This window comes from Lates calcarifer, linkage group LG23 (assembly GCF_001640805.2).
Source record: "Lates calcarifer isolate ASB-BC8 linkage group LG23, TLL_Latcal_v3, whole genome shotgun sequence".
Classification (NCBI taxonomy): domain Eukaryota; kingdom Metazoa; phylum Chordata; class Actinopteri; family Centropomidae; genus Lates; species Lates calcarifer.
In genome coordinates, this window is record NC_066855.1 from 2,284,938 (window position 1) to 2,304,507 (window position 19,570).

The window sequence follows — 19,570 nt, forward strand, 5'->3', positions numbered from 1 at the left end:
CATAGTAGTTACTAAATCACAAACCAATCAAATGTAGTACAACAGGAGATGCATTAGTGTTTGGCTCCAATAGTTAATTACTGCTCGCTGCAATCATAGAGAGGTAGAACTGTCATAATTTTCCTGAGTCATGCAAGGTTAGAATAATCATGTATTATGCCTTCCCACACATCTGCCTGTTAGAGGAAGGTATGTAAAGTGCTGCCTCAAGTGCTTCCATTAGTATTCTTGATTTCCTGAGACACAAAGAGACCAGTGCACCCCGTGCTTTGCACCCTGACTCATTCTTTTATTACATAAAAATAAACCCCATCAATGTACAGTACATCACCAAACAGTGTGTGTTGTCCAGTTGGGAATGGTTTGCATAGGTACATTATGAAGCCAGAACTAGAATTCTATTCTGAATGTCTGAGGTCTTCATGATCCTCATCTCTTAGTTGTTTTGTTTTGTTTGGAAGGACACAGCTGATCCAGGATGATGTCACTTTAAACAGGTGCACCATCAAATCTAGCAGTGCTGTCATTAAGTGTGGTCGTCATGTCGGGTTTTTATAAGAACTGCAGTATTTGTAATCAGTCGAGAACTTGTGGCAGTGATGAACTAGCGAAAAAATGTTTTGAGAAATATGCTAGCTGCTATGATGAACTAGTTGGACTTCTATCACTTCTTTTTTACGGCATTTTATGTACAAAAATAACAGTGTCTGTAGGTCCAAAGGCTGTTTGTGTTAACACAGTAATACATCAGGATAGGAAGATAAACCTGGAATGATATGAAATGTTATTAACATCACAAAAGTAATTAACATCACTGGGTCATTCATATAACAGAACATCTGAGCAAGAAAAATGTATTTCTATTGTCTATGGTCTGAGAAGTAAGTGAGCGGTGGATGGTAGAACATGTAAAATGAATGAACTAGTTGGATTTCTATCGCTTCTTTTCAGTTGAGGTTGAGGAATTTAAAAGGGTGAGTCCAACTGATTTTTATGCATATAGTAGTACTCCTACTATTTCTTTTACTTGACATCTTTAGCCTAATTAAGTATGTCATGGTCATGTGGCTCAGAATTGCAATAGAAAAATGGCTCAGTGTAGCTTCCACATTCTTCAGATGAGTTTAAACTAAATTAGAAGAGGAACACTTGGAGATGCAGTGTAAATGTTTCCTTTGTATCCACGCTGGAGGTGGATTAGTGATCAAGGCTGCTGAGAAGTCTGTCTGTCGGTCAGTCCATCTGTCTGTCCACCTGACAGGATGAGAATCCTCAGCCAAACCAGGAGCAGGAAGCGTCTGCGAGGTGATTAATCATGCTTGTGGCGCTGACTCCTCTCCTGATAGATCTGTTCAGTGAATGGTCTGTAAATACAGCAGAACAAACATGTAATGGGACAATAAATCAGAGACTGGACCGCCGTACCACTCGGTGCCAGGAGCGTGTGTGTCTGCTGAACCGTGAGGGAGCTTGAGTATGTAAGATAGGAACATGCCTCGTCTCTCCACATGTTCCACCACCCTGATGCACTTGAATGCACTTACAGTTTTGCACCACTGACTCCCATGTTAAACTAACAGCTGTACCAGCAAACAGCAGCTCTGTTCCCAAGGTGTAATTGAGGGAATTTGGAAAATAATTGGCCGGAGCCAGAGAACAAACAGGGATATTGTTGAGCTGTTATCAAAAGGGGCCACATTTCTCTGTCAGGTGGACATCATATCTCTGAATCACCAGACACATTTGAAAAGTGTACAGGAGAGTGAAGGATGCAGGACAGAGTTGTATCATTGTATGATCACAGTGCTGTAAAACCTGTGTTGGGACACTGGATCCTGGTTTGGAATTTGTCATTGCAAGTGTGTTCTCTGATGCAAATTTACAGTATATTTACAACAAGAGCTATTTTAAGGCACAGGTGAGCTAAGCAGGTGGGTAGGGCGCTACCAGCTGGAGGAACCAAGAAGGAGGAAGACAAATGATTTCGTACAGCCAAACTACAACAGAAAGTAGCTGATGAGCTAATCTAGCAGGATAGCTAACTGCCAACACAGTAGCCAGCTGGGACATGCTAACGTGATCTTTTAGCATCTGTCTGTTTTCTCTGTTTCCATCATACTGTTAGCAGCTAGAGAATTACGACCTTCAGAAACACACAATTATGCTCAGATAAAACATTTACCAAAACAAATAAGCTGCAGAGACATCTTCTGTCTCTACCATACAATCCTACAGGATGCTCTACAAAATATTGTGGAAAGACAAATCTCCAAATCGATTTACCAACTGTAGTGCAGGTGTGTTGTAGACTAAAATGTAGAACTAATAATAGTCTAACTGGATAATGTGTCATCTCAGAGACAGTATAGAGATGACAGGGACTGGACTGCATAGACAATCTGGAATCTGGACAATGTCAGGAGGTTTGTCTTTTTCCATTTCACATCCCAAATATTATTAAAGCAGGATAAGACTCATAACAGCGGCTCTGGTGTTCATGTAAACATACTCAATTACAGACTCTGACACCAGAAGTTGAATTAAGTTGAATTTAATAATATATAAATGATAGTGGCTATGAATAGATCTGAAGAGACTGAAAATAGCCAGAGGCAGTCCTGTTTGCAGAAGTGTATTCTAAGGATTTAATAGTAGATGGGAAGGGTCTAAAAATCATTATTTGGTGTCAGCTTTCACTACTGCATCTCACATTATGAGCTAAAAAAACCTGAGGGCAATTGTCTGAACTCACTCGACACCTATTTCCATTCACTGTGTGGTTCCTGAATCTATCCCACTGGTGCTATTACCCATTCCAGTCAATGTGGTAATATCCAACTGGCCTGCCTTGCTACCCTCACCCCAGTTAAACTAAATGAGATCATTCAGAATCTTTGCCAGAGGCAGAAGATAAATATAGCATATGAATCTTTTCCCAGTCACAGTGTGTGGTAAAATCTGGCACCTGCCTTTCCTTCAGTTCACAGGTTGGGGCTAAATGACACAATTGTGGATCAGTGCAGTCTGAAATCACCGGAGTGACACACACACCTGAGCTCTCTTTCACAGCATGTGCTAATATGTGACATTTTCAGGGACATGTGCCTCTAAACTTGCTCTTCCTTTCAAAGCCTAATGTGACTTTTTGTTACTCGTTGGGTAAATGAGCCCACTTTGAAAGATGCAGTTAGACAACAGTGTTTCCCTGCCAGCACTGGGTCATGTATGTAGTGGCATAAATGTGGGTGAGAAGATGTGAATAAAACAACCAAAATAACCCTCAGATGTTAGAGGAGGAAGGATAAAAGGGGCTAATCAGACGTAATGTGCTGAGTGCCTGATAAACACTAATATCCCTGTGACTGTGTGTGTCTGTGCCTTGTGTGATAAATGTAGGTCAGTCATTTTGAGAGCTTATCAATTTGCCATTTTCTACTATTTGTCTTTGTGCTACTACTTATTGTGGAGTTGTCAATATGCTGTAACAGGTTGTGACAAATTATTTAGGTGCAGCCATATGCATGTGTGGTACACTGTTGTGTCATTCGTTTGCACTTTTGAATCATAAGCTGTTTTGCTGCTATATGACACAGGCTCCTCACACATGTAATTTAAAGGGCAGCTGCACAGTTAGCACACATACATACAAACATGTATACACCTGCTCCGAAGATAAGAGGGCGTCTTACATGCACACGTACAGTCACACACACACAAATATCCTAATGAGTAAGTGCACATACCAGCTGCTTCCATGCCTGGCTCTGCCTCATTTGTGACTGGCTTATGCAGTCACAGCATGTTTGTGTGTTTCTGTGTGTATGTGTATGTGTGTATCTCTGTGTGCATGTGTCTGTGCAGACAGATCTCCAGAAGTAGGTCACGATATTTTCTTTTTTAGGTCTTATATCGTAATGGTCATAGACGAGCAGGGGAAGGACTCAACAGAGAAAAAAACTGGCCATCAAGGCTTTTAATGTGAAAAAAGATCAGACCACCTATTTTAATCCTTCGTTTTTTGTCCATCTGAACTTTTTGCAGAACTAATGAAGGTCATCCTAAATAAATGGCTATGACGTTTGTGAAGAAAACACAAGAGAGGAGGAAGAGGGCTGGGATTCGAATGATACGTCACTTCCTACCCCGGTGGCCTCGTTAACTTGTGCCTGAGTGACGTGTCCCCATTTACCTGTGTAGACAGAGGACCTGCGTACCGACTGGGTGGACCACAACAGAACTATGAATGGATGAGCTCTCACTTAGCAATCAACAAAAAGTAATTACAACAGAACACATATTTACTGTAGTGCCTGAATCAGTTATTAATCATGGGCCAATCACACTGCTATCTGTTTCTATGTACTGTGTGTATAATCAAATGTTATGGATGAAGCCTCTACAGTGTCTGCCCCCTGTGATTATGGAACTGAAGTTACACTTAACTGTCATTCTCTCTGTCTCATTAGAGAGACAAGGAAAATTGCTCCAGTGACTGCAACAGATACAGACATAAAGAAGTCACACCAAGCTGTTGTAGTGTTTATCTGATGCCTAATCGGTGTAATCACATAATGATCTGTACGGGTGGAGAGAGCAGCATGAGTTAGAGATGAAACATCCACATGTTTTTGTCAGTTTTTGGATAGCTGCTGGTTAGAGAGATGTTACTTCTTGCTGGTCTCATTGTTTTAACGTGATGAAGTGGACACCTTTTTTCTTCTTCTGGTGTTTTTTATGGCAGTTACCAAACATCTTACATATGAATGACTGTGAGCCTGCTGGTGCTAAAAATCTAAATGTTCTAAATTGACAAGTCAGGGACAACTTTCACATGTTGTGCTTAATGTATGCATTTTACTGACATATATAAATGAGACATGAGACTAAGAAAAGACTTACCCCTCAAAGCGTAATGCCACCTTGTAAGCCACAGCTACTATGGCAGTAAGGACAAGTCCAACAGGACTGGCACCACTGGGGCCAGAGAGGGAGAAAAGAACAGATGAAGGAAGATGGGTTAGGTTTTACATGTATTCTGTGAAGAGCACAATGCTTTAGGCCAATCATTCTTCTTCTTAAACAGATGCAGAGTGCGTAGTGATGGGGAGCAACAACAGGGAAACTACAGAACAAAACCAGCAGAACTTGGATTCAAATTAAAAATCTGGATAATATCCAGAAATCTGGAAAATAAATCATTTTACAAAGACCTTTTTAAAACTGAGCTTAAAAATGTTTTACCCTGCAGGTCATCACTGTGGGAAAAAATAAACACACACAACATACTGACCTATATGTACCTGATCAGAATGTGGCACACTGACACAGATTTATTTTAGCAAATTGAAAAAAAAACATAAAAAGGCACACTTACGCACAGAAGCACACACAGCCCTGCATGATGGAGGTAATGTAGTGGCCATTATTAAGGAAATAACCCATGAGTGCTGGACTAAAAGCCCTCATGTAGAGCAGCAGTATGAGTAGCAAAAACCTTTTTTGTGAAATCCCTGCAGATGCAGTACCAGACAAAAGTTCTCCATCCTTCTCATTCAATGTTTTTTCTTAATTTCTACATTGTAGATTAACACTGAAGACATCAAAACTATGAAGGAGCACATATGGAATTATGTCATAAACAAAACAGTGTAAAACAAGCCAGAGTATGCTTTATATTTTAGATTCTTTAAAGTAGCCACCTTTTGTTTTGATTCTCTCAGTGAGAGAGAATCTCAATCACGAGGTAGTCACATCACCACTGAAACATTGCAGTACTTATTAAGGCAATAAGGTAAAGAAAGGCATAATGAAATCAATCAGAGCAGCAACAGATGTAAAAAAGACTTGCTGTTGAGGCTTATAAAACTGTTCATCCTGACCTAGTTCAGCAGACAGTAACTGAGACACCAAGATAAAGAGGAAAAAGTCCTGTAGAACTAAGTTCTTTTCCTGTGGTTTCCTATTTTTCTCTACTATTTCTCTAGAACTTGTAAATTTCTTACTGAAGTTATGCTTTAGCTTGTGAGTCCATAATGCAGCAGACATCCAGAGAAAAAGTGTTGGTATAGTGTTTTCTTATTTTACAGCTTTTTAGTGCTCATGGCTAGTCATCAATCAACTAATTACTACAGAAATTCATGGTCCCCAGAGAACTATGGTGATACTCTGGTCCTTCCTCTGCAAAACTTTTTAGTGATATTTAGCAAATGTTCAGAGAATGCAATGCTAATATTTTGCTAGGTTCCCTGCAGAACACATAAACCAGGCCAAGACGTGAAGTGGTGAAAGGTTTGGCGCTACCTGTGGTTTCTAAAAATGTCTTCTTTCAGTTCTTTTAACTGCCTTTGACCTTTCCAGAGATCACGGGAGCCACAAAAATGGAACTGCATCATGGGCACACACTGGGAGCTTGCTGTTCACAGGTTTAAAATTTGGGATCACTACTTTCCTTTGAATTTGTTACCGTCAGCATCAGAAAAAACTTTTTATTTCTGTCACCAAAGCTGACATTTACTATTTTAGGGATTTTATATTTGATCAGTTTTTACATTTTGGCCACTGTATATAGGTCACACTGGGAGAAAAGTCTACCATCCATTTCAGTCCACATTGTATGGTATTTGATGGCAGGAAAATAGGAACAAGTCTCAAGCAGCTCTCTTGTGACTTTAGATTTCTGTGTCAGCTCAGTAACAGCTGTGATTACATTCAATTCACAGCTTCCGACAACTTCAAAACTGACCTGCAACACAGGCTTCAGTGAGACCCACTGACTGTGACGCATAAATCTGACATGATGATGAGTCAGTAGATCTTGTTTGGTAATCCCCATTTACCACTGACCCATATTACAAATTGCCAAATGACAGTCAAACTGACATGATTACAAATGACAAAACCAAAACTGGTCAAGCTGACTTGCGTATGCCAAACTGGAGCATTATCCCTATTTATCAAAGTAACAGAGCACTCCCCTGAAATACAACTGAACTCTGATTAAAGTTGTCCTAGACTTTTTCAGGGAAAAGAAGCAGAGCACTTCTTTACAATGATTCATGACACGTATCGTTTTGTTAGAGTTTAGGAGTCCCTGGACGTACTGCTACCATATGCTACCATAGCTTTTGTTTTCTTGTTGTTGTTTCCCTTCAAACACTTTTAGAACCTTCATTGTTAAAACAAAGTTTTACTAGATGTGATGATCACAATCGTACGATCCACAGGAATAAGATTTTAGAGTAATAATATTTTCCATTCTGTGTAACTGTCTAGCTCGCATGGCTGTAATTCTCAGTCTGTTATTTAAATCTGTAAGGAAATCTGAGTCTATGCACATGAATATGCATATGAATATGTGTATGCGTATGTTTCCATATGGGCTGTCTGTATGAATCAGGCTGCAGTCGTCAGTCACTCATATGCTAGCACAATGGAAAACTAAGTATTTGGACAAGGAAATTAACCAGATGGGGGAAAAACTAACATTCGTCGGCTCAGTCAGTGTTTTCCTTTTTTTATTTGCATAAATAGCAGTATGTGCTGAAGGCCCCTGGGTCAAAGGTTAGTGCCTTTCTTGATTAAGAATGAATGAAAAAAAATCCATCTGGCTCTTGCTGAAGATGAGAAAAGGTTTAATATTAACATGTGAAAATATCACGTCCACTGGAGGTAAGACATTAGTTATATGGTCTCCAGGAAAATGTAGGTCACAGGCTCATCTCTACAGTTCCTTTGATGAATTCCACTGGTAGAGCTTGGGTAATGTTCAACCTGAGAGAAGCTGTTGCCTGCCAATTCAGAGCCGACACAATCTGATCCAGACACTTACACACTCACAGATAATGGCTTGTGGCAGGGGTGTGGAAAAGACCAATTTACCAGCCAATTTAAAGCAGTTGAAATGAAGAAATCTCCTTTCTTCTGAGTGTCAGATGTGTCTTTGACACAGTCCACTTATTTCAGCAAGATGACAACACTTAACAATTCTTGCAGCTCTTAGCGATTGTAATACTGTATGTGGGGCTGAGCAACAATACTGAAATCAGTGTCAAGATATCATGATAATGCTTTTCTAATACTTAGATAATGTGGGATTGTAATGAATTAATCAACTGACTATTTTTTTACAGAGCTTAATCAATCAATCATTCAAAACCACAAATCTGAATATCATGGTGGTGCTAGTAGAAAAGTAAGGGGATCACCATCAGTAAGATTCATCCTGACAAATTTTCATCTTCAGCAGTCCAGACTGTGTGATTGTGTGTGAAACAGTAAAATCTTTAAAGAATAATAATAACTATGCTTCTCACTCTTGGAAAGACCTGCAGCACAGCTTGAAATTCCTCTGAGAAATTTTAAATCTTTAGTAGCTTATACTGGAATAACATTTGTGACTGTTTTAATTAGCGAGGCTACACGTGTGCGTCTGAGTGATAGTTGTTTTGCAGCAAAAGAACGATCTTGTTGTGACCTTGTGGTTGTGTAATTTGCAAAATCATAATCTTGATCTCAATGAGATTTCCTGATTAAATAATGTTCAGCTCAGGAGTGGGAGAATGAGAGCTTGCAATCACTGACCTAGTTTTGAGAAGACAGAGCTGTAACTATGATCTTATGACACTTTCTCATAAATGAACACAGGCCAGATGCGACATTCGTCTTTTCTCGTTTCATCATTGTCCAGCCTGTATTTCTCCAGAGAGCCCTGCTGCTGTCCCATCTGCCCTTTGGTGTATCGAATGAAAAGAATATATGACTGAAAAGCAGGATGAAAACAGAAACCATGATGTCTTCTTTATGTGGAGAGGGAAAACTGGCAAATATAATGTATATCACATTATTGCCTCTTTCTGACATTTGCAGTGTTTTCTGTACGTTGACTTTATTATTCTTATGTGCTCTATACACTATTAGTTTACTTTGAAAGTAAATGCAAAGCTCATGGAGTTAAGGGTGAAGCTGATGAGGAGGAGAGCACCACATGAACACTGCTACACTGCTGCGTAAAAGATCTGAATACAGCCTGATCAGAGAGCACAGGAGAACATAAAGAGCATCTGTCATGTTTAGCAAGAAATTTCAACTCAGGCTAGAATTCTGTCAATAAGTAATTGGAGTAACCTTTGAACAAATGAGGCCCATGCAGAACAGATGACATTCTCTGTGGTCTAATGTATAGCTGGGAGATGTTGGCAACTTCCAATTAATTATGACACTGACATATACTGTGGGTTTATCTACGTAAGAAAAAGAACTCAGGGTAAGTACATCTACTGAGCGATCCACTGAGTCAGTCTTAAGGGACAGAGAAATACACACTAATGTTTCTGTTTGATTGAAAAGCACTTCAAGTCCTGTCGTTATCTTACCTGTGACGTAGAGTAAATGCGAGGTTAAGGCATGCGTTTGGAGGGAAGGTTAGAGAGGGACATGTGGAGGAGGTGGAAATGGATGCTAAGACGCAAGATGCTAGTGTTTTAATGGGGTTTTAAAGGTTTCCTGCAAAATAAAATGTAAAAATTAATTCTGAACGAATCTACATAAAATTTAAAAGAGGAAACTGCCTGATGTTTGACCCGGTCTCATTACGAGTGCAGAAAGCTCCAAACACGGAAGTGTGAATGTGTGATTGACGGGTCATTAATTAGTGGGTAAGATGACAGAATAGTGTAGTGTGGAGCAGTATATTATGTAATGCAGGAAATGCCTGTCATCTGGTTTTTCATTACCACAAAACCATATCCGTTCTAGGTGAAGATTATTTTTACCCATCATCCATATTTATAAATACTACAGTATATCAGCCAAATTTTTGTATAGGGTTGACGTTTGCTAGTTCCTGGATTCTGGATTCCTGGATTCTCACCACAAATTACATTTGAGTGTGGATATGGGCAGTGGATACTCTTGAGTGTGTGTTTGTGTATTTATAGAAGTTAATTGGGAAACCTTCAGTCAGACATTGGGTGGGGGAAGTTGGTGGAACCCTCCAAAGAAAAAACAGAACAAAACAAAATGAAACAAAACAAAACACGGCTACATGCTATCAGTCAAAAGCTTTAGGAAATTCCCATTCTTCTTGTTTTTACTGAAAATTATAATTACAGAGAAGCACTATAGCCATGAATACATGCTTTGTCCAAGGAGCTGTCTTAAGATATATTTTACTGTTTTAGTCCCTCTGGAGTTGCACTCTCCACAAATACACACTGTAGTATCAGCCACAGCGGAGTAATAACAGGGTAGTGCAGAGGTGGGAGTGGGGTGACATGATTTTGCCCGGAGCAGAGTGTGACCTTTTCAAAATAAGAGCATTGTTGTTCTCTTTTGCTCAAAGATATGGCTCCATCCCACAAGCTCAACACATGATAAAGGTCCATGATGTAACTGAAGGGCAGCGTTCACCCCACTATTAATCACTCTGATAATGTTATGGTGATAAAACAAATGAAATGTCCCACAATGGACTAAACTGGAGGGGGTTTTCTTAAAGTGTGAGAAAAAAGAGCTAACAGACAGTCGAAATAGCTGAATAGCTCGTTTATGCATTTGCTCCACTGTCGCTTGAAGTTATAATCCTTGTGATTGTCACTGCAATAAACCCCAGTTTTGAAACTATTTATGGTGGGGATTTTTCAGCAGCAGTCATTCATTGTATTTGAATCATTTAATTGCTTATTTACATTGCAGTTGTATTGTTACTGGCTGTAACTGCCAGTAATGACAGGTGTCATTAAATCAGCCAGGGCTGAAATCTTAACTTCTTACAACTTGAATACTTTCAGTGCAGAAACAGATGCATACAGATGCATGTGCTAAGGGAGCAGATTCTCAGGCTTGATTTGATATCAGGGGTTAGTCAGATGTGCAACATGTCTGAATGTTTCAGCTCAAAGGGAGGAGTGCAGCTACCCCAAACCACACTGTACGTCTGTCTAATGTTGCATGAAAAATGCTGCTCAGCAACAAAATAAAGTTTTCAAAGTGAGCAAGGCTTGTCTATAAACGTTAAACTGTCAGGAGCAAATCTGATATGCACTCTACAGTATTGTAAACAGTACTGAACATTTTGGAAGCAGGGGGTTACTTGAGAACAATTGCTGAAGCAGTCCATACTGAAATACATGATATATAACCACAGTAAGGAATGGCATCAGGCAGCAATTTTAGCTCCCATCCTATTTATTTAGCAGCACGAGTCCAGCACATGTTCACGTATTAGTCTAAGTGCATCTGCTAATGTGTGTCAGCTAATCTCCTGTCCAGGTCACAGAGAGAGGCCAGTAAGTGGCCTAATGTGTGGGAGAGTTTGTCTGGCACAGAAAGGAGCTTGGAGACGAGGCGTGTGGAGTTTTCCTCCCCTCCTCATGTTGTGACTGCAAAGACCCTGCACTCTGAGCGCAAAGGTGCTCAAGGCTTTTACATCACAGTTAACATATCTGATGAAATTAAAGAAAATGTTGTTGTGTGGTGCTTTTACTTATATAAAGGATTTAAATACTTCTTCCACCACTTAATGCCACACAATAACAAAAACAAACTAACCGATCAAGTCAGTGGAATTCCAGCAACCGTGTTCTGCGAGGTGAAACGACGTTTCTGTCTGTCATGGTTCTTAACAAAAAGGATCTTGTTCTTTAATAAAAGAGGTCTGTCTCTGTAAGAGACTCTCTCCATAGTGTTGTGAGACTTTTATAATAACAATCTGAGCCTGTAAGTGGCACACACACACACACACACACACCACACACACACACACACATACACACACATACCAGAACTCCCTTGGTTCACAAAAGGTTAAATCACGACCTATTTTCAGAGATCTTAGTTGTTTTACTGTGGATTTTTAAGACAGCAGCAGAAAGGGACAAACGAATGAAGAGTGAAGAAAGCAGAGCAGCAACAGACAGAGAGAGAGAGAGAGTAGAGGTAGCCAGGGGAGAGAGAGAGAGATGCAGAGACAACAGGGCTGGAAGTGAATTAAATTCATAGAAAACAGGGCAAAATTAGTCACAACAAAAAGGACTGTAGAGAGAGAGTTAAATTAGGGATGAAGTCCACGTAGCTCTATGTGAGGAAGAATGGGGGGGGTGATATGTTTTACTGCCGACTGGGCTCGTCTACCCTGGAGCGTTCGCTTAGCAACTAAGCACGCCGGGCTCCAAGAGATGTGGTCACGGTTGTCATAAAGACGAGAAACACGTGAAAGTTTTTACCTCCCCTCCTTTTTCAAGAGGAAAATTATTTATCACTTGGATTTTTTTTTTTTCCAATTGCAAGTCGCAGCTTGTTATCTGAGCTGCCTCCGAATGCCTTCACTTTCTAACTAACTTTCAATCTAAAACGCCACTCCACATACATCAGGACTTCACCTGCCAGGGAGCAGGTCATTTGTTTGATTTCATTTACGTTTTAAAAACTCCTCAAGTAATGCTTGATGACAAATCTGGTAAAAATAACCTGTTGTTGTTATTTATTTAAGCCAATCTCCGCTCTGCAGAGACCTAAGATACACTCTTGCTGACCTCCTCTCCCCTCCACACACACACACACACACACACACACACACACACACACACACACACAGCCACTTACATGAGTGCCAGGCCGAGGTAGTTGGCAGTGCTGCCCCAGTACATCGGGTTCTCTATGATGTTGAAGGGAAAGCCTGTCACCTTCTCATCCATCAGGATGCCAAAGTAATCACCTGAAAACACACACACACACACACACACACACACACACAGCAGGTTAATGCTGTAACAGGTTCAGATGTGGCTGTATTCGACAAACGCTGCATTTCATAACCAAAATCTGCCAGTTTTATTCTCCTGTTGAGTGTTACATGAAGCTGGAGCGTGTCCCAGCGTGCAGGAGGCAGGGAACCTCTCTGAAACGTGTAAAGGTTCCAAATTTGTCTCCAGGCTCCAGTTTATCAAGCAGTTCAGGTGGACTGGGATTCGGTGCCAAACGCTGTGGACTATTTCACACCATTGCCATGGTTTCCACTTTGCCATCAACCATGATGCCTTGTTTGAAGCTCAGACCAGATAGACTGTCGTCCGCTCGTCATCCTCCAATCATTTTTAACATGTTTCTGACAAAACAACAGCAGACGCTGAGATCAGACTGAGGAGATGCACCGAGAGGGAATATGACTTTGGCACCACACAGCCTTGTTAATGCTGCACTGTCTGCTCCACCATCACCTGGCTGTTACTGATGTCAACAATATGACTGCATGGATATGACCTCATGTGAAAACTCTGAGGAGAAAGTTTGATTACTAGAGCATGAAATAGGCAAGGAAATATTAACTCCATGAATTCTTCACACTCGTTGTGTAAGGAAGTATAAATCTTAATGATGTTATCTTTATGTCCTCATTTTTTTAGTTGAAACTGTGCCTGAGGTTGAAGCCTCTGGATAAGAGTTTATCACGGTCACAGCTGACAACATTTTTGAGAGCAAGTGTTGCTTGGAGGCTCGCTGTCAACTTCTGTGGTGTTCTATTAGCTAGAAAAACATCCCAGTTGTGACTATTGGTAACAGATGAGTCTCCATCCAAAAGTTGTGTGTGTGTTTCTATCCACTACTGACATAAACAGCTGGTGGTGCTATTTTTCCAGTTGGTGTCATGATACTATCGCAGAGGAAGAGGGTGTATTATGATGACATAGTTAAAAGTGCAACAGTCAAACCTCAAACGGTGAAGAAGACGTAAGGAAAGGAGGCATTTCTCTTTGTTTCACGTGTATATGAAGAACATCATTCTCATGTTTTTCATGTGCCACTATTTTTCTTTTCTTCACTGGATGTTTGAGTCACATGCTTCATGTCCGTCACTGATTTATTCTTTAGTCTGTTTGGCGACACAAAATGCTTTGCTACTAGGCAAGCACCTGCTAATTTAAGCAATGTTCCCACTGGATGTTACTTCAACACAAGCTCCCACATAAAGTCCTATACATTATATTAAACATAAAACTACCAGCAATGAGCAGCTCTTTGTACGTTACCTACTTATTTTAGCCGTGACATAAAATAAAGTGGTGTCACAGAGTAACATATGAAGTCATGGAGTGCCACAGGCGGTGCCATCACCAGCTGGTATCAAAAATTCCCACCCCCGGTAGAACAGTATACTGGGGCATTCTCACTAAACACCAAGGGTAAACTAATTTCTTGGCAAAAATGAATTTTAAATTCAGTTTAACACTAAGTAGAAGTAACTTTTAACATACCACAAGCACTGGATGTTAAACAAGTGCTTATTTGTGCAGTGGGGGTCTTTGCTGGGGGCAGCTGAACTAGGACACTGCTTACTGTAACCTGAGCACTTACTATGGCTTCCTATGTAATAAGTTCCCCAGATACTGTGCACACACACATTATCTGACCCATTTTACATATAAGAGGACATTCAACATTCAAATACTTCCCTTATGCCTCTGTTATCCACCCACCCAGACCCACACACACACACACACACACACACAGGTTTTCAGCAGGTAGAAATGACTGGCTGAATTACACATGTGGTGCTGCTGGCCCTGTTTTCTGTCAGAGAGGTCCTGCTAATGCCCAAGTTATATAACAATTTTCATTATGTATGCTCATTTACACACCACAGGTAGGGCAGGATAACAAGAGATTATATAAACAAATGTGTTTGGTTTTGAATAGAAAACCAGCTGTAACTGGCCGTCAGAACAATATGCTAACCTCATTTTTGACCTCCAAAGGGACTACTGGTGACCCATTCAGATTTGAAAGCCAAGCGTAACTTCTTTTTTTAAACATTCCTGCGTCACTGTTGTTTCACTGTGGTTATGAAAATGGGGAGCCTGGATTTGAAGAATAGTGAAGAGTGGTGATAGCACTGCAGAATCGTAGAGGTTAAAGAAGTGCTGTGATTGGAGTGTGGATCTCGGGCCAGCTGGCCAGCACACTTAGACTATGGGTAATTTGATTGTGTTTGGATCTTTGTTTCTGCCTCTGTGGCATTAGTTTGAGTCATCAGGTCACAGTGACTCAAGGGGATTAATATAGAACAAATAAGACACATCATATTACAACACACCTTCAGGCTTTGTCCTCCAGTATGTCTGTGCATATGTCTGTGGTTGCTTATGGAAACACAGTGCTGGTAGACTGTGGTGGTTGTATAAAACAACAGTTGCAGTAGTTAGGCCAAATTACTATAAAAATACTAATTACAAATTACTACAGTTGGTATCTTTAGAACAACATGATGACAAACACACAGACTCACAAGGTGAAAACAACACCAGCCCTGCTGTGGTGATATGTAAAATAATTCCTAGATCCCCATGTTTGAAATGACTAATGAGAAAAGCAAAGGTCACATAGTATCAGCTGCAGTATGTCAGAGGATATGAATTATCTCCTCCCACAGCTGTTTTTTTGATTCAATCAGTGACCTTTTTGTTGAGCTGATATTGTTACATAACTGCTGATTCCTCCTCTGTAGCACTGAGAGTTGTATAATATGTGTATACTGTTTAAACGTATGTCTGTTGGTTGTTCCATCCAACATTTTAGTCCAGCAGCAGAGAACTCCTACTTTGTTTTGCACGCCATTTTTTCTGAAGACATGTAGGATGTTTCTGACATAATCCCAGCATCAAATACTAATTAGCGGCAGGACATGAAGGTTGAGTCAAAGTTGGACAGAAAGTCCTGTTTGTGTGCTTATAGTTTTGTGGTTTTACCTTTTTCCCCTTTTAACTTAATTTAAATCATAAATAAATCTAGAATATCCAACTATTCTGTCATGCCTGCTACATAAGAAAATACCAAATGGTACATTTTAAAAATGAGTTCTTATTTTGCCTTAAAAATATTATGGCTTGAAATTAAGCTTTTTTTGGCATCTAAATAATATCATTATCTCAGTAACACTCATAATAAACTTTAATATTCAGCAGCAGTGCCAGCACATATAAAAATGATGCTGTTAATGTTTTCATTTGGCCTCAGCAGCCCTGAACTGACCTAGATAAGTGTCCAAAATTGCAAACAGGTTGTGAAATACACTCATAGAGTTATTATTTTTCAGTGGTCTGGGCATCCTAATACAGTTTATCCACCTTAATTCATATATTACCTTTGCTATTCGGGTAGTTTGTCCTTAACTCCTCTAACCGAGGTTTACAGCAGTACTGTCTGTGTTCACCTGTGTTCAGCCAGCGTATTGGCCGATACAGGCGGGGCCTGGTTTCTGGTGCTTCGCATTAGTCACACTGTCATCCTTGAAGAAAAACTTTTGTCACATTTTGTGCTTTACAGACTTCGGAGAATGAACCATGTCGAGAGTACCGTTGTAATTGGTTTGCTCGATCTGCATATAAAGTAGACTCCCGCTCATACACATACACACAACCTCCTGACAACTCCTGTCACCTTCTGCTGCTCCCTCTGTCATCACATTTGGGGATCAGCAGAGACAGAGTGATGGACTGATGGGCATTTCAGTACAGTAATGAATAAATATGGTGCAGGATCTGAGACACAAAGTCTGGACCTTGGTAGATGACTCACTGAAGAGACTGACCTAGAAATTAAACCAGAGCTTGCCAAATCATCATAATGGCGACATCGTACTCGTGGTCATTTGGATCGATGCCTAGATACACAACAGAAATGAAACATGTTTGTCTCAGTGACAGATGCAAGGATATTTGCGTGTGCCATGTGCAAAGACATTAAAGTGTTCGTTTGCACGCATGGAAATGAGCACGGCTGTATGAATTGGCACGGTGTTCACATGACTTCCTATTTAAGTGCTTTTCCTCTGTTTCCCCAAGTCACATATGATCCTGAAACTAAATCTTCTATCCAAAGATCTTGACAGATTTTTATTGTACATACAAGGAAGTGGATTCCATGTATAGTTTATGTACGTGTGCAGCGTGATGGTGCTGTGGTTAGCACTGTCTCCTTACAGCAAAAAGGTTCTAGGTTTGAGCCCTAGCTCGGCCAGGGCCTCTCTGAGTGGAGTTCGGTATAGATTTAAATGTCAGAGTATACAGCTGTAATAGATTTAACTAAGTAAACACTAACAAAAAAATATTCAGACAGAAATATTACTGCATGAGGCTGTGTATGTTTAACTCCTAGTTTAATTAGTTCCCTCTTGTTTTGATGAGAAATTAAAGGTCAGTCTAATATCACACTGACTGCTGGTTGCTCTGGGTAAGATCATCAGCTACATTTAATATAAATACATGCACACTATGTGAAGGTGACTTTAATTATTAATTGAATGAGGACATATGCCAGTTGCCTACGGACCAACTCAGATTTAAGTTCATGATGTCTCTCAAGGTCATGGGCAGTGAAAATTTAAAGGAGTACTGATCACAGGATTGTGGTATTGTGGTCACTCTATGTTAATTATATTGGAAAAACACAATTAGAGGGAATCAATAAATAATAATAAATAAACACAAGGAAAACATGAAGTTTGTGGAAGTGTTTGTGGAACAGAGTGACTCAATTATGTTAACAGATCTGCAAGACAAATCTGTTAACTCAAAGTGAGAGATGTCCCCTGAGTTATTTTCTGCCCTGATATTTCTTTGATACTCACCTAGGAAGGTTCCAGTGAATCCTAGAGCGAGGAAGCTGCTGACCACCAGTAGAGTGCCCACCACCATGAGTGCTACACCAGTGTAGAAGACATCTGTCCTGTCCATCACTTCCCACCTGGCCTGGGCCTTCATCGCCACTGTCATACTGTAGAAAACAAACAAACATTAATTAAATAAATAACGACTGTTATCGTGAACTACAGTCTCACTATGGATTCAAGTGGTGATAGAAAGAACTCAGCCACTACATAATAATAGGGACTGAGAGAGAAGCGGGAAAGAATGGACAGATAAAAGATGACAGAGGGTAAAAGCTGAAACGTCAATAGGAAACAGTGCTACTGACCTACTTTCATTAGACATTGCACTTTTCTCAATACAGATTATGCCAAGTTCAGACTCCCATAGTCGGGTGCTTTAACTTGACAAATCTAACTTTTAAAAAATAACAAATTTAACAGCAGCGTTCTTGCTAATATCAGAAACTCAGCTCAGCACTGGTGATTACACTTCAGGACCTGACTGGTCCACAAACTACACAAACTTTTTCAGGGAAAAATGACAGTGAGTGTGCACTTGATATCAAATCTGTAATATCTATTAAAAACCAAACAAAATGTAATATAGACTGCTTTACCTCTGTTCATTTTGGTTTGTATATATTTATTTGTCTTTATTGAAAAGTGGCTGTACATATAAGAAACCCAGTGAGGCAGTGCTGTTGTTTAACTGTCCATAAAATCATGTATTAATTATATATTCAGCTTCATCTTCTCAAACAATGAGAAGATTGAATGTCATCACTGTGGGACCGGCTGACTCTGAGATATCATTGTGATATCGCTGCATGGAAATAAATCCAGGATAAGCCAGACAAACAAGCGCATATTCATCATGGAGACTTCCTGTTTACAAATAGTTTTCTGTACTCCACTTTGATGATATCTTTGGTAATACTGGAGAGTAAAGTCACATTTTTCATTTTGTTCTTCAGGCTAAAGATGTGAAACATGCAGCTGGGATTACACTGATAGAGAGACAAACTAAATAAATAAACAGGAAGTAAGTTTGTATGCCTCACAGTTTTAGTAGAACATGTAATTATCAATCATTGCAGATACAACCAAGCCTCTCATTTTTATGTATTTTGAAAGCCAACTGTCTACTCTCTTGCCAACTCTCCCACCATAGCTTCTAGTGCATCAACTGCATGTGTGTGTGTGTGTGAGCATAAAGAGAAAGAGAGTGCTTGTTAGTGAGAGTGCTTTTATCTTTCCCTGACGTCACTTGTAAGTGTGGTCATACAGTAAAAGCATTTTCACTCTGTATCCGACTGTGTTTTCCTAAGATGTTTGGATCAACAGTTTCTGAGAGGGTCTGCTCAAAGTGGTTTTTAATGTTGCCTGTATGAAAAGGTGGAACGTGCAGAGTGCCGACACAAAGGATGAATTCACGCCAAGATGTAATAATTAATATAAAGTCAAAAGCATTTACTGCTTGAGTTGAGGTTTGTTCGCGGTTCAGACCATTACCTTTTAAAATGTGCTGCCACCAAATAATCTCCACCTGCTGTACAGCTGCACAGTTTGTTAGGCTGCCGTAACACACTGAGGGTGAAACAACAGCCTGAGTCAAGTTAATGCAACTGTACCATACTCCTACTATTGTTTTCATGCCATAAATATATAACATCAGAGAAGATAATGTGTTAAATGTGGCAATGCAACAAAACACACCTAAGAAAACCAAACCACTCAGCTTTATATAGCACTGCCAAATCTGAATACCTCTTCCACCACTAAAAGTCACACAGTAACACCAACAAGCTCAGTCTGTCAGTGGCAAAAACACCTCAGTGGATGTACTTTGATCTGCACTCAGCTGGATTACATTACAGCAGCTGTTTGTGGTGGCTGGGTATATACCATTATGGCTCATTACTGCACTTT

At 40.0% G+C, this 19,570-nt stretch overlaps 1 protein-coding gene across 1 annotated transcript in view; it reads right to left on the minus strand.

The window, feature by feature from the left end:
* Positions 1-265: 265 nt before the first annotated feature.
* Positions 266-19,570, minus strand: part of pemt (phosphatidylethanolamine N-methyltransferase) — a 44,754-nt gene continuing 25,449 nt past the window's right edge. The window contains exons 4-7 of the mRNA XM_018685543.2: positions 17,621-17,766; positions 12,601-12,712; positions 4,900-4,974; positions 266-1,364 (exon numbers count right to left, since the gene is read on the minus strand). Of these exons, the coding sequence (XP_018541059.1) occupies positions 1,310-1,364; positions 4,900-4,974; positions 12,601-12,712; positions 17,621-17,766 (388 nt within the window). The 3' untranslated portion in view covers positions 266-1,309. The remainder of the gene's footprint in view (positions 1,365-4,899; positions 4,975-12,600; positions 12,713-17,620; positions 17,767-19,570) is intronic.